The sequence below is a fragment of the Glandiceps talaboti genome, chromosome 15 (assembly GCF_964340395.1).
Source record: "Glandiceps talaboti chromosome 15, keGlaTala1.1, whole genome shotgun sequence".
Taxonomy (NCBI): Eukaryota; Metazoa; Hemichordata; class Enteropneusta; family Spengelidae; genus Glandiceps; species Glandiceps talaboti.
Window position 1 is genome coordinate 22,675,176 of NC_135563.1, and position 27,360 is coordinate 22,702,535.

The following is a 27,360-nucleotide window of genomic DNA, read 5'->3' on the forward strand; positions in this document are numbered from 1 at the left end:
CCTCTTTATCGGGTCATGACCTCTAACCGGAAGTGAAATTTGATTGCTGGGAATTATAAATTTTAACATGGCTGACAGAGAGAAACACCAAGGAAAATAACACAAAAATTATAATGTTTGACTTGAAAGCACCAATCTAGACAAAGCCAACCACTATGGCAAATATGGAGAAGTTGGTAAAGGCCTTTGAGGCCCTGAAAGTGTTTCAGCAAGGTAGTGCAAGTCCCGATGAAAGTGGACAACCTACGGGGCCAGTCATCGCACCTGGAGTAGTCGGGCCTGCAAAGTGAGTAAAACGATCGGAGATTATTTTGTTCGAACAATGCCTGTATCAGCATCCAATAGATTGTATTATAAAATAAATCTGAAATAATAAACTAATTGATATATATGATATCTGAAATACTGCCTTCACTATTTCCGTGATCGTACTGTCAAAAAAAATCAAGATATCGAGATCGGTAAATAAACCCTAGTCCAGACACTTCCTGTATTGATGTGACGTCAGTGAAAGTGTTTACATGACAAATATTCAATATAATTGCATTACCTATATTACATTATTAATATATTCATCGATTTTTCATCCTACTTGGCATTTTATTTAATAACTTTATATGACATTGCCACAACAAATATGTAATGGTAACGAATATCAAAATCCAGAGAATCCACATGAATAATTACACTGGCACAATACACTAGTCACTACGTCTTATATAAGTTTAATATTTTTAGTACTTAAATTATATAATTCATATTCTCAGACTTACTTATTAATTACTTGAATGAGTAGCTGTATAAATTTTTTTCATACATTTATGCATTGAATTTGATAATGACTACTTGTCTAATCCTGCATGTATTAAAATCAGAATGAAAGCTACTCTAGCTGTCACTGGAGATTGCTTTCTTGATCTAACAACCAACAATACCTTCACTGAAAATTGTTGAAATATCAATAATCAGACATTGTATGTGTTAGTTAGAGGTTGATTTTATCCATAAGTAGCACAGTAGCAGGTTGAAATCATTGCATTTGGGATGGTAATTTTTAGCATATCACATGTATGTGTACAGTTACACAATGCATTTACCAACAGATTCAATACTGTTCTGGGTGTTTTATATTACCAATAATATGTTGTTACATCTAACAAAACAGTATTAACCCCCCCCCCCCCCCCCCAACAAAAGAACAACAAAAAAGAAACAAAAAAAAACCCAGTCCACTTGCAGCTAGTGCAGTTTTAAGGGGAGACAGAGCAAGGAAATGTCGTATGATAATAATATCCTTGTATCATGCAAATTTTATGACTTCATTGTTAGTTGAATGTTATATTTTTTATTTACATTACAGAAAGAAGGAAACTGTGATCACTAAGAAAGATAGAGTTTCTCATTTGACAATTATTGCTGATGCAATGTGTACACAGACATTCAGGTGTGTATGAAATGGAAACTTATAAGAAAAAAATATGAATTTATCTTTTCTGTTTGAATGACAAGGACATTTTTGTGTTTGTGATGTGTTTTACTTGAAGACTTTTGATGTTGTATATCCAAAAAACAGCTGTTGTCTAATATATATCAGTTTACTAAGAGTTATATACGATAGAAAATACACATACTAGTAAAAACCTTTGTTTCTTATGTTAAACTATATGTTAGAATAGATGTATTAAGGTCTCTAACCCTTGGAATATTTAGAGAGTGGTTAGATGATAAAATTTAAAATTATTTCAAATGTACAATTGTTACATTTTATGGATAACAATGGTGAAATATATTCAGATTTTGGTAGATTTTATGTACTTATTAGTAAATTACCCCTAAAACACACTGTACATAGTATTTGGTGTTCGTAAACACACTGTACATAGCATTTGGTGTTTATAGATGACAAGGCTGAAAACTAATCAATATCAAAACTTCTCTAGTATTTTTTGCCAGAAAACATCCCTATGATCTGCATTCAATGATGTACATGTAGTATCATACATGATGCAAATATTGGTCTTCTATGGGTTTATGCAGCTAATTATTTTTTTCATCTATTTTAAACTAAAACAGAACTATGGCAGATTTCCCTAAATTTTTGGGAATCTCTATGGAAACATTCTTGATAGCATGTGATGATCCAGAGCCCGATGTTAGAATGAGTGCAGATGAATGCTTGAACCGAACCATCAAGGTTAGATATGTGTTATCTCTTTGTCACTTGAACTGAACCATCAAGGTTAGGTGTTATCTCTTTGTCACTTAATTCTCACAGTTTTTAGTTTAAGGTGCTAAGTCCATGAACAACACTGTGTATTGAGAAAATAACATGTATCATTATTTAGTAGAAATAATTTTCCAAATTTAGTCTTTTTTCATTGATACATGTAAGTAAACTTCATTTCTTGTAATCAAACCATCATTATAAGTTGCCTTTGCAACCTTTTCAAATACAATGTACATCATTTTATTTTGAAAGCCCCAGTACATATAATTGAAACTATTTTGTGTGTATTGTCAATTTGCTATGTTCCTAGTGAGTGCACTTTGCCATTTGAGAGTTAGATTTGGACTTGGTGTTATTGAAAAGTCAAACTGATGTGTTAAGACAATTTAGCGAATGTTTAAATGTAAATTTCACTCTTGATGTCAATGTAACACAGCTTTTAGAGAGTTCTAACTCTTGACGTCAAGCCAGTGTACACAAGTATAAATAACTAGTAGACTCAGACTGGTAATTTAACTAATTTGAAGGATTGAACTATTTCCAGTAAAATTAAAAATAAACAACAACAGTAAAAATTAATGACTTGTAGGACTTAAAATTTGATCACATATCATTATTTATTGTTGCCATCATTATATTTATTTTGTTAATTTTTTTTAAAATTGAAAATGTAGAGTTTGCTGGAAACCAATTTGGGAAGACTTCAAGTTGAACTGTACAAGGAGATTAAGAAGGTAAAATATTATACTAGTCAAACTATAGACAATAAGTAAATGTTTACCAATTGTTTTATTTTGTTTTAATAGCCAAGTGTTACAATACATGTCAAATCATACTGCTGGACAAACATACAGAACAGTAGATTGAATGAAGTTAGACACATTTATATTCAAGCTAGGGAGTCATGGTTAGGATTTAGTAGGTATGAGAAAAGAGTTAGACCCTCTAACATAAAGCTAATATCAATCACCCACCACAAATGACTATTGTTCAATATTCCCATATGTGTGTATGGCTATATGAATGTGTCCCAATCTGCTTGATATAAATACTATAGTGTCCAGAACCTAAGTATTATAAGTTTGACCCAAAACAAGGAAATTGGGGAATGACATAAAAACACTAAATATAAGTTGAGTTTATAAAATAGGGGGGAAATTATGTATGATTGTAGGAGACAGTTCATTGAATATAATTATGAGTAATCATTAGATACGATATCACATATGACAACCAGTGAATAAATCCCTTAGGGAAAATTGCAGAACTGCAGTCAATGGAATATTACATCAGATTATGTTTGGGAGTCTAACCACATTCCTCTTTAATATCTAACACTAGAACTAAACTCCCTAGCATGACAACAAATGTCTCTATGTTGTCAGTCAGTCCACTTTCCTCTACCTCTGTCTGAATCACATATAGTTTGAATGCCACATTTTGACCCACACATGTTACAATGCAAGTCATTCAGTTGTAGATAATCAATTATTTCTGCCTCAGTGATTTTAGTATTTTCCTGTCTGGGATATTTACTGTGTGGTTCTTCAATCTATGAATAAATTGCAGTCAATGTTCCAAATTAGTAGTATTTTAATAGACAATTAATGAACATCTTAGAAAAAATTTCCATTAACTTTTTTAGGTGAAATTGTACTTCATAAAATTTCAATTGAGATGTATCTGAAGTATTCTACATTTTGAAAATGAGGTCATTCATAGATAAATTCATAATAGTATTAGTTGTACTGAGTTTTACCCATTATATGAATTTTTTATCTGTAATTGTAAAACTTACATTAAAAATGCATAAAAAGAATGCAATGAATTTACCTAACTGTTAGGAATGAATACTAGAAGGTTTTATAAAAAGTAAGACTTTACTTTAAAAATCTACAGAATGGTCCGTCAAGAAGTTTACGTGCAGCTTTATGGAGATTTGCAGATCTTGCACACCTGATTAGACCTCAGAAATGTCGTCCTTATGTGGTCAATTTAGTTCCTTGTATACAAAGAATAACACGTCGACCAGAAGAAGCAGTACAGGTAAGGAATGTTCATTACAACTGAAAATGAAATTGTCAATCAAATTTGACTACACTTCATGTAATTGTGAAATGTCATTATGTCTAGAAATAAGGGTACTAGTATCAATCATTTTTTGTTTGCAAGTCATGACTGTAAATCTGAAAGTCAGCATGTTCTACATTCTGTGCAATTTGTGTGTACATGTATAATTTATGTGTATACATATTCATAATTATCTGATCAACTTTTGACACATGACATCAGCAAGTTGTGTTGCCACAGTTTGATGACATTCAATTGAAGCTTATCCACGTAGGAGTTGATAAGTTCAAAGGTCATATTGTATTTTCTTCACATAAAGGGATCACTTTGTAATTTGTTTGTCCTCATTCTGTAGGAGTCACTCGGTACCTTCATGATGAAAATATTACCTGTGTTAGGGAGCTTTACAAATGACACTGAAGTTAAGGTAGGTATCCCCATTATCCCAATAATATGCAATATGGATGACTTTATCAAAAAGATATCATAACCATGAAGTATAAAAACTGAAAAGATGAGAAATACAAAATAAATGTATAATTGATTTAGCTAGACAATTGTGTGAACAAAGCATCTATTGTATGACATGTTTACAGGTTTGTGAATTTGTATAACTATGTTTACAGGTCTGTGAATTTGTATAACTGTGTTTACAGGTCTGTGAATTTGTATAACTATGTTTACAGGTCTGTGAATTTGTATAACTATGTTTACAGGTCTGTGAATTTGTATAACTATGTTTACAGGTCTGTGAATTTGTATAACTGTGTTTACAGGTCTGCGAATTTGTATAACTATGTTTACAGGTCTGTGAATTTGTATAACTGTTTACAGGTCTATGAATTTGTATAACTGTTTACAGGTGTGTGAATTTGTATAACTGTGTTTACAGGTCTGTGAATTTGTATAACTATGTTTTACAGGTCTGTGAATTTGTATAACTGAGTAAAATTGAGAATTAGAAAGTTTGGGACATGTGTATATCATGCTTAGAAGTGAAATTTTCATATACATTTTAGTATATCCCTGGTATGGTATACTATTGTAGTAATATTCACCAAAGATTAAGACTACATTGGCGAATTGTATATTATTTTATGGAGTCATTATATGAAAAACTTGGCCACTGCACATACTGATCATATCATGTGATTATACTTGTGTACAGTTACTGTTGAAAACATTCTTGCCTAACCTGAAATCACCATCAGCTGCTACAAGGAGAACTGCTGCAAGTTCATTATCAGCTATATGTCAGCACTCTAGGAAACCTACTATGTTCTATGCTTGGCTCATCAATGTATTGCTAGGTGAGTCTCGATTCTTATCAAATCATTGCATTAGGGTAGTACCCAATTGAATGGATGTATGAGCTTCGCCTTTTGAAGTCCTATTATGTTAATAATTTTGTCAGAAAACTGTTTTGTTTATTATACAAAGCATAGCAATATAGGGAATTTTCATTGTTCATGTGTGTACAAGGAATATGAAATTCTTAAGTTGTGCAAATTGTAGTAAATTCAATGCATAATTAATCATCTTAATATGAATGTTATGTTGTTTTATTTTAGTAGCCCTAGTGATTTATTGTCTTCTGGTGTGAGTGAGAATTACAAGTTAACATTGCCTTGTAATCTGTAGTGACTGACATAGGAGTGTGATTTATCTGATGTACAGGTATGGTGATACCAGTTCATGATGATAGAAAGTCTCCTGTCTTACTGGGTGTTATGTTGTCATTTAGACATGTTATACCACACTTAGCTGATCAAAATCATAAAGATCACAGTCTCAAGGGAAGTTTTGGTATAACCAGGAAAGAACAAGAGACAGGCGTTACCACAGATCAACTGATACAGGTGATTTGATTTCGTAATTTTACCAGCTTTTAATTTGCCAACTTTGAGTTTGGTATTATTTTCAGTCTTTATGTCTGTTTGTGTCAGTCTTTGAAAATCCATGATTCTGCATAAAATACAGTATTTTAATCTGACAAACTTGTGTCAGTAAAGGACTAAGAAGCAACAAAATCAGTAATCAAGGAAGTTAGGAGAGGGTATGTTTTTTTTAGAGACAACCTTCAGTATCATCATGGAAAACTCCTATATTCCTGCATAAATTTGAGGCAGGCATATGATCCAGGAAATGGGTGTGGCTTGCTCCAAAACATGTCTTGACTGGTACAACTTAGCAACACTGTATGTCAGTTTACTGATGGGCCAATGAGTCACCTAAACACAGTCACGTCAAGGAACACATATAATGTTGACCATGTGATCAGTCAACATATGTATAGTGCTAATTCACAAATACATGTACCTAGGTGTTTAGCAAAATAGTGTAATGTCATTACTCACATCTAAGAAATAAATCAACATCTCATTTCTTGTTGTTCTCTATCAGATTTATGAACTGTTACTGCATTATAGTCAACATATTGATCACAACGTTGTGACTGCATCGTTGGAGACATTACAACAATTACTGCGCACCCCTCCCCCAACACTGTTACATGTATTGCTTTCCCCACACGGAATCAAGAGGAAATCTATATTTACAGACAGTGTACATGATGGGTTGCCCAGACAAAGCACAAGTGATGAAAACTTGGAAGGTAAGCTCACATCCATTTATCAAATGCAATATTTTATCAACTAAAGTGGAAATTGAAAGTTTTACTTATTTATCTTGTGTGTTTATATATTGATATGTAATTACAATTTTGAATGTTCTGTCCTGATTTTTATACCCATGGCAATTTGAACTTTGGCAGCAAAATTTAATTTACAATGATGTCTATGTGTATATATATCTGAAACAGATAATATCATTGTAAACCATACATTTCTAACCCAAATATTTCAAAGAGACTGAGCTCCTCTTCAGCAGTGGTTCTCCAGTTCTGTCAAAGAAATCAAGTCCTGTCACACTGTAGATACTGAAGATAGCAGCTGTTGTCATTTAAGATCATATTCTTGTCTTAGAATGGTATGAATATTACATTCAGCCAGCTGTTTAGAAGATGGGTGAACTAAAATAGACATGCGCTTTGATACTGCCCTCATGTGTCAGATTGCAAATTGAGTCATTATTGTTAATCAACAAAGGAAAGTTGGAATGGTCAGGAACGTGTAAACATTTAAATACTTGGTTTAAAATGATAACTTCAATCTTGCAGGTCAGAGTAACAGGTTACCATCAGTTGGAGGTGAAGATGAAGCTGGTTTAGAGGAACTTCAAGATGAAGCTCAACAAATAGACAAGTCACCAGGAAATCAACAAGAAAACCTTGTACCTGAGACACCTAATGATGACCTTTTGGTGACTCCACAGACTCCAAAGGAAAGCATGTATGCAAATGCATTTCCTGATGATGGAGAGGTAATATTACAACAAGAGGAAGACATGTCATCGTACTCCAACGTAGCTATCGGTGAAACCGACGATGATGCCTCCCCTGGTGGGGATGATGATGACGTGTTTGATGCATCTGGAGAAGGCAAAAATGACAGCAATGAAAACATAATGGAGACGACAGCTCCAGTTTCTGGAATCAATAATTCTCAACAGGGTAATAGTTCCGACATTAGAGTCAGTGTGAGTCCATCAATGGACAGAGCAAGGACTCCTGACTCCAATGCATCCGCAACTCCTAAAGACACTGGAAGCATGGAACAGTTGAATATCCTCACACATTCCAGGGATAACAGTTCTGGCAGCAGCAGTGCAACATTATCGAGTACAGCTCGGATTAGGGAAGGTGACATTGGAAGTTACATAGATAATAACATTCCACTGATACACTGTGTGAGACAGATGTGTGCATCATACTTGTTGACTGGCTACAGTAAAGGTTTGACACCAGATAGATTAGTACGCGTTAGTGTCAAAGGACTGGCTATAGCCTGTGTTGGTAATGCTCTTAATCTCTACCCAAAGGTTTTCTTTGCAAGATTATTCAACAATGATAATTCTACAGAAAAGAAAGAAGGTACGTCAAACTTGTACACTTGTTATTCAGCTATACTATACATGTATGGCAGTTTTTGTCTTTTCCCTAGTTGGATATTCCATTTAAGACCTTTGATCATGTTTACCCCTGTAAAAATCATCAGTTTTTGTTATTTCAAAAAGAAGGTAAGATCAACCTTGAGTTCAATAGTTTTTTTTACTGGGATTCCATTCCAAAATTATGGTGTATGGTATGGAAATCTTTGTAGGTTCTACCAGATTACCCTTCTCTGTTTTCAGAGTTCACAAACCATGTACTCTCTACGCCAATTTGACACCTAGCATTTTCATCAATGTTTGATGTTCACCTATTATGATGTGGTGACTCACAAGAAAACACAATTTTAATCATTTAGATCCACAATAGAAATGTTTGCCTTTCATCACTCTTTTCCCAAATCTTATTAAAACACTGCTCATCAGAAATATAATATAGTGAATAAACTTGACATGCAGAGGCTACTTGCAGATGAGCAGGTTTATCAACTTGTCTTTGTGTGCAGGATATCTTGTTAACCCTTACAATAATAAGAAAAAAAGGAACTCAAAGCAAGCATATTCATCTTCTTGTTTGAGATTTTTGACAATGTGTAATTTGAAATTGTGAATTCAAAAATTCAAACACATCTTACTTTCACCCTTTTCTCCACAGACGAACAGTCAATCAGAGACATTGTTTTATATATCACTCATCATGATCCCCAACTGAGGGGTAATACAGCCCTTCTGATTGGCCAGCTTATCCAAGCCATGTTGATAGAATCCAAGTACAAACCAGAGAATGGAATCAAAGCTGCCTGTGAACTCTTCCAAACAGGTAGATTAATTATAGAATTTAATAATAGCAAACTGAGCAAATCATGACTCATAATTTCTGTGAAATACTAGCCTACTTGATTAATAATGCATTGATGATAACGATATTGTTAACTTTGTTCATGAAAAAATCCATGAATTTATGAAAAAAAAGTTATGGAAATATGTATCTTTTTAATGTACTAATTTTAGTTATATGTGCTAGGGGTAGTAAATATATTGGTTTCAACTTGTTGTGTTTTCAGAGCCGGTCTCTATAGAGTCATTGGTGTCTCTACTGATAACTTCCCTGGGTGATGACTTGTCTGGTGCAAGTAGGAATTTATGTGCTGCCATCAAGGTAAAGTCACATGTCAAGCTTAGCCAATAGTTGATGAGGTGAAAGGTCATTCCACCTGTGAATGGTCATTCATTGACAAGCTCAGTTTGTACATTTCAAATACAATCATGCTGTTAATATTTTTTATTAATTTGAAAGTACAGCATGGAACTTGGGATTTCATGCAAGTTATTCAAATAAATGGTGTTGTAGGAGGAGGTCAAAGTTCATTTGATTTGTAAAGTCAAAAGGCTTGTGTATGGCTATTTGCTAGAAATTTGAAAGTTAAATTTTAGACAAAATGACATGATGGTAAATGGAAACATATCACAGTTTGATCCTAAGAGATTCATTCAGCTTTGTTTTATACTATGAATAAAGTTTATTTTATAACAAGCAGGAAATGTTATCTTGTCCAAATACTTCATCTAGATTTGATTTAACGTCTTCAGTGGACTGACTGTCCAATAACCATGGTGAAAACATTCAGCCATCTGATGAACTGAATCGAGTTTAGATGAAATATTTGAAGAAGGTGATATTTCTTACTTGTGATGAAATATAACCTATATTTAAAACACATTTTGATCAATACTAAAACTTTGACAAGTTGTGTTGTAAGATTTACTCAAGGTTGTCAAATGTTAAGAAATAAGAAAGTCTTTGCTATTTATTTCAGATATGTTTGCAAGACCTGTGCAATAGTGTTCATGGTGATTTGGGTTTAAAGCTGATCCTAGCACTGTTACCACTGAGTGGCAATAACTATTGGCTTGTCAAAGTCAAATTACTAGATGTTTTAGCTTCCATTGATTTCAGGTAAACAAAATCACTACAATATCAATATTTCCTTATCAAAAAATGCAATTTTAATATTGATGAAGAGTTATAATCATAGATTTCAATGAATTATGAGAGATTTTTTACTAGTCCAAGTCATACAGGAGATTAGCAGGTGATGTGCATATGTTCTGTCACCTTTGTGCCAGGTGTGAATGAAATTGGATATTGCATGTTTGAGAAATGGTGTATTACAGATGGATGGACAGACAGCCTACATTGATTGTAATAGCGCCCTCAAGCAGCGCATGAAAGGGAGGTTCATGATTTTCAGACTTAATAATACACAGTTACTGTATGAAATGTTTTAGTTTTGAAGATACAGGTGTAATGATCTGTTATTATAAACATGAAATACAAATTGATCTTAGTTGTTGTGTATAATGGTTATAGACTTATTACATGTAATGACAATGCTATGATACCAAAGGTCAACCTATACAGTTATTACATTGTTGTTTGATTTTCTCTTAACCCTCCCCCTTCTTTTACTTTTTCAGAATTGTACATTTTCTTGAAAATACCTTCCCTGAAATTAGGAAAGGAGATCATCATTTCTTTGGAGTAAGTATCATATTAGTTGTTTTAGCTTGATTATCATACATGACATGTCTTGTGGCACTTTTTAGATATAGATATCTCTGAAATTTATGAATTGTATCATGTACAACCTTCAGCCTAATTAGGTTCTGTGGGCGATATGATTTGAATGCTATACTAGCGTCATCCCTAGGTTTCACTGTTCATTGTGATTTGAATCATATACAAGCTCCATCCTGATTGGTTACTGTGAGCATTGTTATTTGAATGACATAATAGCTTCATTCTTATTGGTTTGTTTGAATGGTTTGATTTGAATAATAAACAAGCTTCTTCGTGATTTGTTCTTAAATAGTAACTTAGTTATCTGTATTAGAATTAGTTTTCATCATAAATTTTCCCAATTAGTGACACAAACAAGCAGTTCAATGAACTGGATACCATTACCTGTGTATGCCTACCTGAACCAATAATCTTCTGCAGGATAATAATTTGTATTTTTCAATTTCCAGCTTCTTCATCTACAAGAGAGAATCGTACAGCATGTACTGATCAAATTATTAGGAGATGAAGATGGTAGAGTCAGAGATGCTTCATCTAAGGCCATTGTCAAGTAAGTCATTCACTGTGAACACACTGGAAGAACCCATATGGTGAACACTAAACATACGCTGTACTTGACTTTCATTGTAGAAAGACTTCTTTCATTCTGATTCTTAAAAGCTTATAAAGAGACTTGTACTTTGAACAGTTACTTTACACTTACAGAGAAATTAGGCATGATTGCAAAAAGAAGATTACATGTGACGACACATTTCATGTGGAACACTCTTTGCACTGCATCATGTTAACTGTAACATATATAGTTCAATGGAGTGTGTTTTATTAGACTTCAAAATGCTACCATTAGTGTCAGTTTGGTAATCTATGGTACACACATAAATATGGCACCGTAAACAACATTTTTACAAGCTAGGGGATTAGTTGAGCTCAGAGCCTGTACTTGAATGAATACTTATTATTTTTTCATTGCTTATAAGTTTGCCATCATGCATTCAGGAACTGTGTTTTCCATTCTATTTATCCTAACTCCAGGCTTGTTCCGCTGTTGTTTTATGACAAAGACCATCCCCAGTATGATCCTGTGATAGCTGCAGCCAAGGAACACACCTGTTCAAATCTAGACCCTCAACTCCATGATCAAGTTCCATACACCAACACTCACACCACTGCCATGAAAGTTATCTCAGTGTTTCAAGATCACACAATGACGCCAGCATTCTCTGAAGAGTCAGCATTGTCCAGGGTTGTAGATAAACTTGTGAAAGCTATGAACTCCTGCAGGTCAAGATATCTTATGGTAAGTACAGTAGGTTACTTTACTGTCAGAAACAGTATTAGGAATGATGTAGAACAGCTGACTGACTGTACACAAGGTACATATTTACTTCAAAACTAGGGAGTTTAGGTTGTGTTCGATATGGGATAGGAATATTGTTAGACCCCCTAACATAGACTTGTAAAAGTTCCTATATATGATATGGTAGTTTTGGTGGGGAATCCCAGGTAAAGGCCTTAGAAACTCGCATTATGATGTTATATACGTACTGGCCTCAGTAAAAACAGTGTGTAATGTCATTGTGTTAATACCTTTGCTATATATAAACAATACTTGACTGTATAATTTTAAGTATGTACCGTAGTATGTTACGAACTCCACCAGTACTATAGGGAAGTATTTTCATTTGTTGATGTGAGGAATAATTTAGACTGTGTTTGCAATGTTACATGTCATCATTTATCTTTCATGTGACTGTGTACAAATTTTGACACATGACTCACAGATGAAGCTAACTATATACTTTGACCACTAACTGAACATTAGCGTCTCTTTTGAGTAATCATAAACACAGAATATGGGTTATCCTAATTTGCATTACTAGTATTAATGTTGAAGTTTTATAAGCATGCATGATTTCAGAAATTTATTACATGTACATTGTAGTGTTGTTTTGAATATTTCGAAGAAACTAGGTACATTTTACAAACTGCCATGATCTCTTTTACTATTAACATATACATCACTGTGGATTGATTACAGTATGGATGTTGCCATGCATTGTGTGAGTTATCAGCTAGATATCCAGTTATTCAATATGCCAGTGCATGGTGTTGTGCTAGTATCACTACTCTGACTCCAAAGGATGGCTCTAAACCTAACCGAGTATATCGACAGGCATCCCGAACATTCAGTAGTGGTAGCATAGCTAGTATAACAAGGTAAGTGTCTCACTGAACTACTGTAACCAGGACAACAGTATGTTTCTCAACGATCAAAACGAGTTTATCATTGAACAAGGATCCTGAATGATCAATGGTGGTAGCATAGCAACTATGACAAGATAAGTATCTCAAAAGATGTATATAACCAGGACAACAGAGTATGGTAAAGTGTCCCAACATTGGAGAGTATCACAAAACATAAGACTCAGAGATTTCCTCAAAAATGAGTAAGTCTGCAATCAATGTCATTGTCACAAATGCTTAAGACAGGTAATGAGATTTTCTCAAAATGGTTTTTTCAGGATGTGAAATTTTCATGTCGAGGAAATACTTATCTAGTGGATTATATTCTATAAATATTCTGGTTTGGTAGTAAAAACTAAAGAATGTATGAACCATTGACACCACACAGCCTGGTATGAGGTTCACACTTGATACAAATGTATGATATCATTTTGTATTTCTCTACTATCTTTTAGTGCTGGTAGTACTACTAGTACAGTAAGTTTGGAAGAACTGAACACTGGATCTGGTGGTGGTGCTCTACCATTGGTGTTATCACTTCTAACATCATCATCATTACCACTGGACCTGTCAGCTCACCAGGATGCATTGTTACTGGCAGCTAATCTAATGGCAGGTAAGTGAAATGTTCCATTGTTGGAAAAATTCCTGGTCTAAGACCAGTACATTTATACTAATGGCAGGTAGGTGAAATGTAGAATTGTTGTAAAAGTTTCCTGGTTTATGACCAGTTACAGTTATAGTAATGGCAGGTACATGAAATGTAGAATTATTGTAAAAGTTTCCTGGTGTAGGACCAGTTACAGTTATACTAATGGCAAGTAGGTCAAATGTAAAATTGTTGGAAAAATTCCTGGTCTAGTACCAGTTACAGTTATACTAATGACAGGTAGGTGAATGTTGAGTTGTTGAAAAATTCCTGTTTACTGTTAATGTGTTTTATCTCTAGTATATCATATTAGGTAGACAATGTAAATTATTCTTTCACAACATAATGTTTCCTGTTTGTAGTTTTAAACACAAGAAAACATTTCTTTTACTTCTCATTACTCAGGTGCTGCTTTTAAATCCCTGAAGACAAATAATGACAAAACTGAGCATGCTGGGTCACCAGAGGGACTCAGTCATTGGTCAGCTTTCCAAGACAAAGCACTGGTACCCCTAGCTGACCAATTATTACAACATTTAGCAAGACTTCTAAATGTATGTGCACATGTCATTGAAGGAAATCAACCCGGTCCTCCCAAAATACAAGTAAGTTTAAATCTTAATTTTGACATATAAAAGTTACAGAACAATAAATCTATTCATTGTCATTTGGGAACATTTTTGAGAAAGTATTCCGTTTTATAAAGTAGTATTGGATATTGTGCAAGGTATGAAGAAAATATATTCATATCTTATGAACTCTTTATGTCATTACAAGTACAAGTACAAGTGTTTTTGTTTGATGGAATTCCCCGAAGTACATAATCCAACTGTAGATGACATTTATAGATATCTAAATGCTGACATAAAACCCATCTATAAATATTGATTTCTATCTTGTGCTGGAAGAGAATATAAAACCACTGTATAGCATTAATAAAGTCACCAGGATGATATAATCTACTCATGTGGTAGTTTATGTAATATCCTGATAAGCAATGACAGTTTCTGGATATGGATGTACCCAAAATTACATCATTCATTTACTGTTACAGTACCAAAATAGTGTTATAGATCTCAGTGTTACAACTCATGATTTATTATATTACAGTTAGGATAGAAACATAAGAAATTCTTGAGAGTAAAAAAATAATAATATCAATTTCTGGAATGTACTGTGAACCTTTAATTAATTCTAGTTTTGATATTTTCAAAATGTCTGATCTCAGACCAGTGACAATACAGTAATATAATTATAAATCAAAATTTCAATGTTTCTGATTCTTGAAATAGCCTTCCTTGCCATCTCTTCCAACTGGAACATCTCTGAGTCCAATCAAGAAAAAGACGAAGGGAAAAGAAAAGGAGAGTCAAGACCAGACTAGTTTACTGTCAACAAGTCCATCTAAGTCACAACCTGGTAAGGAATCTCAGCTGTCTAAGAAATACTTGACATCAAAAATTTATGTCCACCTTTTCACTGTTTTAACATCACTCTGTTAACATGTTGATGTACTGCCTAGAATCAAAGCTATTATGCTGTCATGTAAATTTCCAGTGTCATTATCAAGTAATTTGTTGATGTACTGCCTAGAATCAAAGCTATTATGTGTATGCTGTCATGTAAATTTCCAGTGTCATGATCAAGTAATTTGTTGATGTACTGCCTAGAATCAAAGCTATTATGTGTATGCTGTCATGTAAATTTCCAGTGTCATTATCAAGTAATTTAGAAGTTAAGAAATGTCAAACATTTATGCAACAATTTTTGAACCTGGTAAGGAATCTCTGCTGTCTAGGAAATACTTGACATCAAAAATTTATGTCCATCTTTTCACTGTTTTGACATCACTCTGTTAACATGTTGATGTACTGCCTAGAATCAAAGCTATTATGCTGTCATGTAAATTTCCAGTGTCATTATCAAGTAATTTGTTGATGTACTGCCTAGAATCAAAGCTATTATGTGTATGCTGTCATGTAAATTTCCAGTGTCATTATCAAGTAATTTAGAAGTTAAGAAATGTCAAACATTTATGCAACAATTTTTGAACCTGACATTCCTGTACATTTAGAATACTTGATAAATGTTTGAATTATTGTCCTCTTCTTATTATTAAATCTGAAACTACTTACCTTGATTAAACTATATTTTTGTGATGTGATATCTATCAGTAGAGAAACATGATGGTACAGACAAAGACAGCAAAGATATGAAATCTAGTAAGACTCAGCTTGGAGCTTTCTTTCATCTACCACAGTATATGAGATTGTATGAAGGATTGAAAGGGGCTGACTCCAACTATAAGGTAATGTTTACATATTATACACTGTGATATGTTCTAGTCAACTTACAACTCATAACGCTAATGTAAAGCATTTTCTGTATGTACCACAATTGTTTATAGTATCCATATTAAGTGTAAAAGTATACTGTTTCATTTGCTAATTGACCACATTAGAAAGACCACATGCAAGGCTTGTAAGTAAATAAATTGAAACAGTATACTTTTACACTTGATATGAATGCTATAAATGGGTGTAGCACATAGAGGAAGTGTTTTACTTCAGTGTTACTGGTTGTAATGAAATATCAATGACTTAATTATTAAGAAGTCCTTGTCACCCTAAGTTCATATGCAAGAGATCTTCATGAAATACCAGTGACTTGAAATGTCTTTGTAATCTGGAAAATAGTATTGAAAAAAGAGAATAAATTGAAATACAAAATAGTTGCATAGAAGAGTAAGTGGCTAAAGTGAAAGATTGTAATGTGGTATGATAATTGCAGTAAAGTAAGTACTACAGTGACTGAAATTTCTAACTAATTTAGCAACTGTTTGTGGGGAGACTAGTGACAGTATACAATAATTGATATGTTGTTTGATTTGTTTCCTTACAGATAACCCTAGATCTGAGTGGTGTTGAAAAGTTTGGTGGAATACTAAGGACTGCATTAGATGCACTAGCACAGCTACTAGAGTTTGCTAATTTCAGTGAAATTGGCAAGGTAAGAGATTTAAATTCATCACACTAGATGTCCACCAACTGTAGTGATTTGATTGGCTGCATAATGTACATGCCTCAATCACTTGCCAATCACATGCTCTTTAGCAAAAAACCCCATGAAGAGATAAGGGGTCATGTAATCAAAAATACGAACGAAAAGAGAACATGTAGTAAATAACTTTTTAGATCAAAATGCTGACATGATGTAAATATTAGAATTTGTTCTAGCACTCAGTAATGATTTGATATGTTGTTATTTTGTTACCATGGTTACCATGCAGTATTCAGAAGAATTACTGGGATTTCTGAAATCATCCGTACAAAGAGAACCAACAGCCACTATATTGACAGTACAACAGGTAAGGAAATGTAGTGTAAATTGGGAGGGAAGAGGGGTAAATCAGGGGGGAGGAGGGGGGGTGGGTCAAGTGGATGGCTCTTTACATTGCACCCATACATACATGTACGCATACATGTGTTTTTACTTGCATGGTGATAGGGAATGGTATACAGCCCAGGTACATGTGACTGTGCTATTATACAGCATTTCTTGTAAGTGTCTCCTTTAAGTTACCAACAATCCAGAATACAGTCATAATAATAACAAGTATATAAACCAAATAATGGGGAAGTATTAGCAATTCTTGTCAATGTACACTATCTATGTGGCAACCAAATCAGTCCTTACACCATTGACTACATTGTAGACTTGAAATGAATCAAGTCCTATGATGTACACATCATTGCCTAAAGTATGCACATGACTTATTACAGGTATATGCTTTGAAATGCTGGATGTTATGTCAATTGTTCAACATGTTCACTATTACTAAGTTGCTATTAGCTTCAGTATTTGTGTATCTGCTTGTGTGCTTTTTTGGATATTTATACCGTATTATTATACAGATACAGGGGCTGATATTTCTGTTGTCATCAAATATTACACATAAAGATTTCAATCTAACATGATTGCTATTATAACAATGCACTAATGGGTACATAGTTTCTCTTTCAACAAAATATGTGCAGATTTTCAGATTTATTTTTGTACTTAAAACCAAATCATACATTTTTGTTGTTATCATTAGCTATTGAAAGCTCTGTTTTCTACAAACCTTGGAAGTCAATGGGAGAATTCCAGCACCAGTAGTGGGACAAGGAAACCTGGTAAAGCTACCCGACTGACATCTAACATGAAGCCTGGGCTTTATCATAGTTGTTTTACAGCACCCTATACACAGTTTACTCAATCTCTGGCTGCTGCCAGTATTAAACCTACAGCACAAACTGAGACTGAACATGATTCATCAAGGTAAGCGTTACCTATACACAGTTTACTCAGTCATTAGCTGCTGCTAGTATTAAACCTACAGATCAAACTGAGACTGAACATGATTCGTCAAGGTAAGCATTACCTACATATAGAGTAATTCCTTGTATCCTAACCTGGATCAACCTCCTCTCTGATTAGGTTATACCTCCCTGCATTGAATTTTAGCTCTCTTTGTGACCTGCTTTTGTATCCATTGTAACCTGCTTTGACCATGACCTCTTTTTGGTGACCTCTTTTCCTGACCTTCTCTGACCTCTCCTGCATTGATTCCTTTCCCTTCAAATCAACTTTTGTATTCATTATGACCCACTTTGACATCTATGACCTCACTTGACCTCTTTTTTTGACCCAAAGTGACATTTTCTCTAACCAGGTTATAATATACCTCCTGTACATTGATTTCAGCTCCCTTCTTGACCAGCTTCTGTATCGTAATGACCTTCTTTGACTTCTCTTTGACCTGATTTGACCTCCTTGACCCAAATTAACCTCTCTGTCTTTGTTGTACCTCTTCTGGATTGATTTTAGTTCCCTTTGTGACCCACTTCTGTATCTTTCGGTGACCAGCATTTTGTATCCTCTGTTATTGCTCTTATACTTGATATACATATTTTATGAATTTGTATTATTTTATCCACAGTTGGTTTAGTTGGATGCGAAAAAAGAGTGGTGACAGAAGAAGTTCTGCATCTAAACCAAGTGGTAAAGACAAGGTATGTCATCTTGTCTTATTGTGTTTGTTGGGAGTTAAACAGAAACAATTCTTTAAATATCGGGTTACTCTGCTAGAGGCCAAGTACTCTCTCAATGTATTTGATAATTTATATATACTTTGATCACATGACTTCATTACATGTACAACACATTTATCTCTCAAGACAACCAAATATATATGCAAGGAGAAACATGGGAATAACTCAAACCTTCTACAGAGTTTAAAAAAACACACCTGCAAATCAGTCTTTTTATCATCCTCTGTTTGTATGTTAATAATATTACAGAGTCACATTCATAATTACATCCGATTATTTGAACCACTGGTGATTAAAGCACTAAAGCAGTACACCATCACAAGTTCATTGACCTTACAACAACAAGTCTTACATCTGTTAGCTCAGCTGGTCCAGCTTAGAGTCAACTATTGTCTATTGGACTCAGATCAGGTAAGAATAGAAATTTTACATATCAAACTTACAGTCGTACCCCCCCCCCCCCCCTTCCCCTTACCACCACCACCACACACATACACATCATGTGAAACCCCTTATTAGACATTTCATAATTACCACATCAAGAAATCATTGCATCAGTGCAGTAAGGTCATATCTGCCTATACAATTGCATAGCAGATACAACCTTACTGCACTGACGCGATGAAATATTTTAGGTGGTAAGTGTAGTGCCATGCATTCTAATACCACAGTAACATGTCTTACAGATAGTCTACAATTCGAAATTAGTGGGTCTTACAAATGTACTCGGAGGGGATGTTGCTGTATCATAAAACTGCCAAAATATTGTCAGTAATCTTGAAATTTGAAGAAGATATTAAACAAGTGAATTTTATAAATGATTGGAATAATTATGTAACTCAATATTTTTACTAAATGGTGTGACATTAAAGTGGCCATGTGGATGAGGATTGGGTAGTTATTTTTGATTTTTGATTTATAAAACAATTTTATCATGGCTTCCTACTTGAAAAATCAATGTGAAACAACATTGTCCATATCTGTGTTTGTAACTCAATACATTGCAAAAAGCAAAAAGAGTTGTAAACTTTTTGTTATTGTACGTACAATAACAAACACATTTATCATGAATTTGCAATTTATTGAGTTACAAACAAGGACTTAGCATATATTGTTTCATGTTGATTTTTCAAGCAATGATAAAATCATTTTATAAATTCAAAATCCAAAGTAAATAGCCAATCCTCATCAATATGGCCACTTGAAGTTTAATCAAACAAGACGTAACTGTATGTAGCCAATCTACTCAATGTTTATTTGATGTTTCACTTTTCATGATTTCATTTACAGATTTTTATCGGATTTGTTATCAAACAGTTTGAATTTATAGAAGAAGGTCAAATTAAGTAAGTGTCATCTTTTGTTATGTATTAACTGTTTGTTAAATGAAGATTTCAGTGTCTAGTTACAATAATTAAACCTTTTTATAAACAGTACATTATCAACCATGTATCTTCTAACAAGATTTTTCCCTAAAAGGTATATTAAGTGTACAGTTCCATGGCTGATGAACATTTGAAACAATCCATACAAATTCTATATTTTGTTCAGGGGCTTTTAATTATTTTGAAGTAAAATGAATGGCAGGTCTTTGCAAAATGATTTTGAAACGTGTTTTGCAAGTCTATTTACTAACGTCAGTTACTCATATTAGGTAGTTTTTTTACAAGAGGTACCACGTACCAAGGCAATTGTTATCATTTGATTTTTCTTTTGTTGATCATTTAGGGAGTCAGAAAACTTGATACCCCACATCTTTCATTTTCTGGTGTTACTTTCCTATGAGAGATATCATACCAAGGCTATCATAACAATTTCATTTGTCTTTTCTTGATCACTTAGGGAGTCAGAAAACTTGATATCCCATATCTTTCATTTTCTGGTGTTACTTTCCTATGAGAGATATCACACCAAGGCTATCATAACAATTTCGTTTGTCTTTTCTTGATCACTTAGGGAGTCAGAAAACTTGATACCCCATATCTTTCATTTTCTGGTGTTACTTTCCTATGAGAGATATCACACCAAGGCTATCATAGGGATGCCTAAGATTATCCAGTTATGTGATGGTATAATGGCAAGCGGACAACAAGCCACAACTCATGGTAAGTTTGTAATTTTGACCAAATTTAAAAAAAGTATGTTTTATTTAGAGTATCTGTTATAGTTAGTTATATTTCTGTCATAGTCTGAAGGAATAGACTCCTCACTGACAGCAGAAACAAGAACAGACATTGAGCTGAAATGGTCTTAATTATTTATGTTTATGATTTACATAGGTTATAACACACAAGCAGTTCAAAGTTTTTTAGCATTGAGCTTTTGATCTGTCTGGGTCGACGATCCTCATGAGAATGACAAATTCTATAGTTACAGCTGACCACTAGGTGGCAGTATGATCAGCTGATTGTAGATGTTACGTAGTTCGTTTCTTTTTAATTTTGAGAACACTTGGAATAAAGTCAATTTTCATCTTCTTGTATATATTAATTCTGTTCTAGTTGGTAGACTCCAGATTGATTCTCAGTACCAGTTCTAGTTCTTCATGAACAAAGTAGCAAGGGCACCAAGCCATCTTGTCATATTTTTAGCACCTTCTTGAGGAAAGACAAATTCCACTACAAACCACATCATTGTATGCAAATATAGTATCAAATTAGCCATGACACCCAAGATGTTCTATTTCTAGTCTCCAGCAGGTAACATCAGAAGATGCTACCAGTCTGTGCACACGCTTGAGAAAAATCTCATGGAAAACACTGCTATACCCTGATGAGATTTGATGTCCCTTCCTGTATACATCATCATAATAGTTTTCTTTTCTGTTCTGTAATTCACAGCAATTCCAGCTCTAAGACCAATAGTCCATGACTTGTTTGTTTTGAGGGGATCCAGCAAGGCTGACTCACTGAAAGAGTTAGATACTCAGAGAGAAGTAGTTATATCAATGCTGATCAGACTTATACAATATCATGAGGTAAGTATAATGACATGACTAAATTGTAATATCCCAGCACTGCTGCATACAGTTGAATCTATATATAACAAAACACATGAGAGAACATCTCTGTCATACCAGACAAGAGAATCGGAACTATCTTGTATCTCTACACTTTATTATCGATGTTACAGTGTTTCAGATATGTTTATTTCAGGTATATGAAAGAGGAGGAAATTATTTTCCTTGGAATGTTAAAACCCAATAGAATAAATTATATATGTCATTCCCTCTCATATAACTACACTAATTCCATCTCTCAGGGCGTGTTGATTTTTCTTGTTTTTTTGTTTTTTGTTTTTTGTTGTGGTTTTTTTTTTGTTTGTTTTTTTTGAGGGGGGGGGGTTATACACGGGATTCTTAGATCTTTGTATGCGTATTTTACTGTTTATTTGAACTTGCAGTGTATCAGTCTATTTTAGTACACAGGTATTTGTTGGGGAGTTTACCCACATATATCTTGCCTACGTCTTTTATGACAGAATATTAATTTGAAACATCAAGATTGTACTTATTGATGAGGACTATTTTCCTCTTTATTCCAGACCTAAACTTTATTTGTACCACTTTGCATTGTGTGGAATAGAGACAATGTATGGTACTTGTTTGTGTACAATATTTCACCATGGAAATGATAGCCTAGAAAACTATCTTATTGTGTTCTAATATTATTGTTGTTGTTGTTGTTGTTGTTGTTGTTGTTGTTGTTGACAATTTGATGTACTTGATTATTTTTAGGTGTTAGACATGTTTACTATCGTACTACAACAACACCACAGAGAAAGTGAAGAGAAGTGGAAAAGATTATCAAGACAAGTCATTGATATGGTTTTACCACTACTAGCCAAGAATCAGGTGTGTATCTGTCTGTCTGTCTGTCTGTCTGTCTGTCTGTCTGTCTGTCTGTGTCCGTGTTCATGTCTGTCTGTCTGTCTGTCTTTCTGTCTGTCTGTGTGTCTGTGGCTGTCAGTCTGTATTTGTTTGTGTGTTTGTGTGTCTGTCTCTGTCTCTGTCTGACTGTCTGTCTGTATGTATGTATGTATGTATGTATGTATGTCTGTCTGTCTGTCTGTATGTCTGTCTGTCTGTGTGTGTGTGTACAAATGCATTCATGTGTGTATTTGTCTCTGATTGTGCATAGGTATGCATTTACTTGTGTGTGTATTAGGAGGGTTGTTCATGTGTACATAAATGTGTGTATGTGTCTGTTTGGGCATATGTATATATAAATTATTCATTCACTAAATATATTGAGTGATTACAAATAATGATGTACATGTAATGACAGCATTGAGACAACAACCAAAGAGAAATATATGCCAATCACAGTCCTTCTCTCAGATAGAGGGATTAGGTGCTAATCATTTCTAAGTTCTGTGTACTGTTGAATATTTAGGATGTAAATAGGAGAATTAGGTAAATAAGTTTCTGTTTTGCTATTATCACTAGGTTAATTTGGACAATCAACAGGGATTGGATACTCTACACAGATTATTTGAAGCTGTAGCATCCAGTGCATTGAGACCTGTTGATATGTTATTGAAGACATTGTTTATGCCGCTCCATGATGTGGTAAGTGTTAGTGTACAACATTTATGCCCCTCCATGATATGGTAAGTGTTAGCTGTTTCTCCCTTTACTTTTGTCCATAGTATTGATATTACCCCATGATATGGTGTTAGCTATGTATCGTGTTAATGATTATAAAGTGAAGATTTTGTTAAAACTATGTGTAATTTTGTTAACAGAGTACCCTGTCTAACTTACAACGATGGTTATCACTTGTGTTGGCAATTCTACGAGTCGTTATATCACAGTCCAAAGAAGAAGTTATATTGACCAGACTACAAGAACTGAGGTTACAGGTCAACATATTTACATATACCCACACTCAGACTGCTAGGCATGATGGGAAGAGATCCAGACATAGCAGCACAACTGTGGGACCAGGAAATGGGGTAGCAATGCCTGAGACTCCTGAAGAAATCTTTGCAAGGTAAACTCATTTCTTTTTTATATTGTTGGTTGAAATTAAATTTGAATATTCAAATACTTCTGATATATGAATATTCATATATTCCAATTAACATTTCACTGAGGATTATGCAGATAAAATAAAGAGTACTGGTATTTGCTGAGGTGCTTTACAAGTATGATTTGATGTACAAAATGTCATTTTAATTTTTACCACCAGTGATATAGTTTTAGTTTAATAGTGCTATAACATAAGAGTGATTCTTTGCTTAGGTTTAGCATATTTTGAATCACTGTATTTTTCTGTACAGCTCATAATATTGCACTACTATGAACGACATATAACAATCCCATCCATACACTCAGCCTCTGTCAATTCTAAGTGAGAAATTGTGACTTTATGACATCAGAGTGAGTGGCAGAATTTTATGATGAAAACAAAGAATATTTTCCAGCTGGTTCTGACCCGTACACTAACACACATCAGCTGATTAAGTCAACTGATTCATACCAAAAACAAAACATGACATCATCACATTTATCCTTCTCAGAAATGTGTCATCAACCAAACCTTTAAGATTTCTTCACACATGTAGACTAATGGGTACAAATAACATACAACCTATATTACAGTAATCCTAGAAGGTTTTCCATCATCTTTTTCTCAAAGTTCTCTGTTTTTTCTTGTTTTGTACAGATTTTTACTGCAGGTGATTGGTTTGATGGTGACAGAGTTGAGTACAAGAAGCTGTAGTCCTGCTCCTACTGAGCAATCTGTAACATTCCTGGTCAAACAGTTGGCACATTTCCTACTCTACATCTCTCATATATTTAAATCAGGTAGGTTGGAAGTCAAGTACTTCGACAACTTATATCCCTACTTGAAAAATGATTTAATTTCTAGTGACTGTGAGTGAACTCTGATATGGTGGAAATAGTGGTACAAAGCATTACCCATACCAGATTTCCAACATCTGGTACAGAGTAACTTAGCTTGCCAAAAAATTCTGGTCAATTGTGGAAGCTACTACAGCATTAATGAAACGGTTTCAGTTTATGTAATTTAGAAATGAAGTGAATGTTAACAGCAGCTTACTGGTTTGCACATATTGTACAATCACAATCTAATCCCAGGCTCTCACATTAATGCCCTCTTATTAGTGGAGTCACTAGGAGTAAATCAGATCATTATTTTGTTTTGGACCAACCTTTCATTTGGCACTACCAGACAACTGTTTTTACTCATGTCAAGTTTCTAAATTGTAATCCTAATCTGGTATGGCTTTGAAAAAATTCATTAAAATTAAGTGAATATAGAATTATGAGATAAAATATTAGAAAGTCTTATAAGTAAACTGTTTATCTTCTTTTCACTCACCAGGGTCTTTCCGAAGGGTAGCAGGTATCACTATGTCTATGATTCTATCTCAACCCCCTGATATATACTACAATTTATGTCAACTCAACTCAGCATTCCAGTCTCTCATTCCAACCCAACCCAACATCACCCTACAGTGGTGTCAACTCCTATTGATACTCAGTTACACAGAGGAGACATGGTGGAGCTGTATACTGCAGACACCAAGACGACAATCTCTCACAACTAAACTGAGTGGTAATGGTATTCTATCTGAAGAGAGTGAGTTTGGCAATCAGAAATATTGCTGTGGTGAGATTGTCAGAAAAGGAGGACTAATACTCTTCTGTGATTATGTGGTAGGTGTTGCTAGGTTGTAGTTCTCTATTGCTAGGTTGTAGTTCACTGTTGCTACATCGCAATTCACTTGCTAGGTTGTAGTTCACTGTTGCTAGGTTGTAGTTCACTGTTGCTAGGTCATAGTTCACTTTTGCTAGGTTGTAGTTCACTGTTGCTACGTCGCATTTCACTTGCTAGGTTGTAGTTCACTGTTGCTATGTTGCAGTTCACTGTTGCTAGGTTGTAGTTCACTTGCTAGGTCATAGTTCACTTTTGCTAGGTTGTAGTTCACTGTTGCTAGGTCATAGTTCACTGTTGCTAGGTTGTAGTTCACTGTCAGTTTCACTACAAAGTAGCCATCAATTATGGTTGGAGTTTGATTTTAACATTAGTATATGAGATATATAATGCCTGGATGCATACATTACATGTTCATTATGACAAACCAGATACGACAAATATTCTGAAATTGGAATTTTCATGTTTTCCAACCAGGAATAAGAAAAGATCTTTTCCTACCAGGATGGACAGTCAAGTATCATCACAATCATTTATACATTATGTATTAATCAAAATGATAATTGTTATATTTTATAATTTATCATTCCTCCAGTGTGAAAATTTGACGGATGCTGAACCAATGACCTGGCTGATAATAAATCATGTTAATGACATCATCAGTCTATCCCATGAGCCTCCAGTACAAGACTTCATCAGGTATTTATACATATCATTAATGATTGACAGAGTTTGAAGTTAGCTGTAGGATCTGAGAATAAGTTGAGGTTAAATGATACAGAGTTTGAGAGTGCAGTATAGGTCACATGTGACAAAAGAGTTTGAGAGTGAGGTATATTTAAATGTGAGTGTTACTGTGTTTTAGCATGAACTTTACAAAGTTTGAGATTGAGATATATACTGCATGTGTAGTTTTGATAACAGAGTTTTAGAGGTAGAGATTTTTGTGATGTCTGTCTCTTCCCAAACTTTGTCTTGGTCACCCTGACCATTGGAGGAAGGCTGTCCTTCCAATTATACCAGATTATTATACAAATTAATATATCTAGAGTCCTTTGCACCTGCGCATGATCAATTTGGACTGCAAATTGGCTATTATCACAATTTAGGAAAGTACTTTATCTAACCTTGATGCAAAGTTTTTAACAACATTCTAATATCAGTAACTGTGTCTTCATGTATAGTGCAATTCATCGCAACTCAGCAGCCAGTGGACTTTTCATACAAGCACTACATCTAAGATGTGAGAGTTTCTCCACTGATCCAAGCATGGTGAAACAAACACTACGATGTTTAGAACCAATTCACCTATCACAGTCTGGGGCCTTGTTGACTTTGTTGATTGACAAATTCTTGAAGACCTACCACCATGCCTTAGCCAGACAGTGTGATATGGCTGCCTGTAGGCGTATTGAGATGTTATTGGCTGAGAGTGTTGAAGAATGCCAATCACAGATACCGGTAGAAGATCTAGATAAGTTAACGCAGTATATGGAAAACAGTGGACTTACAAAGAGGTAGGTTCTCAATATGAGCATGGTATATTGTACACACAGATAAATTTATTGTTCGTGTGTCACCTGTGGGCCACCGTATATTGTACACACAGATAATGTGCTACGTGTGATGCAACAAATGTAGAATCTATTATTTAGACTGACAAGCTGTAGACTGGAAAGCATGGTCAAAGAAATTTTCAAGTGCCCACTCCTGGTAGACTGTTGTGGAGTGCTAGATAATTTCTGTAATAATTGTGTAACTTTAGAACTAGTTGCCAAGATATAAGCAAATGCTAAATAAGT

At 34.3% G+C, this 27,360-nt stretch overlaps 1 protein-coding gene across 1 annotated transcript in view; it reads left to right on the top strand.

Annotated features, from left to right (window-relative positions):
* Positions 1–78: 78 nt before the first annotated feature.
* LOC144446354 (huntingtin-like) overlaps positions 79–27,360 on the top strand; it is a 46,303-nt gene continuing 19,021 nt past the window's right edge. Inside the window, exons 1-36 of the mRNA XM_078136101.1 lie at positions 79–286; positions 1,361–1,444; positions 2,074–2,194; positions 2,902–2,961; positions 4,127–4,273; positions 4,653–4,724; positions 5,466–5,607; positions 5,975–6,156; positions 6,701–6,911; positions 7,476–8,288; positions 8,961–9,125; positions 9,370–9,464; positions 10,123–10,262; positions 10,784–10,847; positions 11,336–11,436; positions 11,919–12,183; positions 12,925–13,103; positions 13,586–13,746; positions 14,185–14,384; positions 15,072–15,276; positions 15,954–16,087; positions 16,681–16,788; positions 17,069–17,146; positions 17,876–18,099; positions 18,761–18,833; positions 19,122–19,283; positions 20,163–20,218; positions 20,829–20,977; positions 21,713–21,849; positions 22,609–22,725; positions 23,320–23,442; positions 23,619–23,866; positions 24,542–24,684; positions 25,226–25,560; positions 26,154–26,257; positions 26,743–27,075. Coding sequence (XP_077992227.1) covers positions 156–286; positions 1,361–1,444; positions 2,074–2,194; positions 2,902–2,961; positions 4,127–4,273; positions 4,653–4,724; positions 5,466–5,607; positions 5,975–6,156; positions 6,701–6,911; positions 7,476–8,288; positions 8,961–9,125; positions 9,370–9,464; positions 10,123–10,262; positions 10,784–10,847; positions 11,336–11,436; positions 11,919–12,183; positions 12,925–13,103; positions 13,586–13,746; positions 14,185–14,384; positions 15,072–15,276; positions 15,954–16,087; positions 16,681–16,788; positions 17,069–17,146; positions 17,876–18,099; positions 18,761–18,833; positions 19,122–19,283; positions 20,163–20,218; positions 20,829–20,977; positions 21,713–21,849; positions 22,609–22,725; positions 23,320–23,442; positions 23,619–23,866; positions 24,542–24,684; positions 25,226–25,560; positions 26,154–26,257; positions 26,743–27,075 — 6,062 coding nt within the window. The 5' untranslated portion in view covers positions 79–155. The remainder of the gene's footprint in view (positions 287–1,360; positions 1,445–2,073; positions 2,195–2,901; positions 2,962–4,126; positions 4,274–4,652; positions 4,725–5,465; positions 5,608–5,974; positions 6,157–6,700; positions 6,912–7,475; positions 8,289–8,960; positions 9,126–9,369; positions 9,465–10,122; positions 10,263–10,783; positions 10,848–11,335; positions 11,437–11,918; positions 12,184–12,924; positions 13,104–13,585; positions 13,747–14,184; positions 14,385–15,071; positions 15,277–15,953; positions 16,088–16,680; positions 16,789–17,068; positions 17,147–17,875; positions 18,100–18,760; positions 18,834–19,121; positions 19,284–20,162; positions 20,219–20,828; positions 20,978–21,712; positions 21,850–22,608; positions 22,726–23,319; positions 23,443–23,618; positions 23,867–24,541; positions 24,685–25,225; positions 25,561–26,153; positions 26,258–26,742; positions 27,076–27,360) is intronic.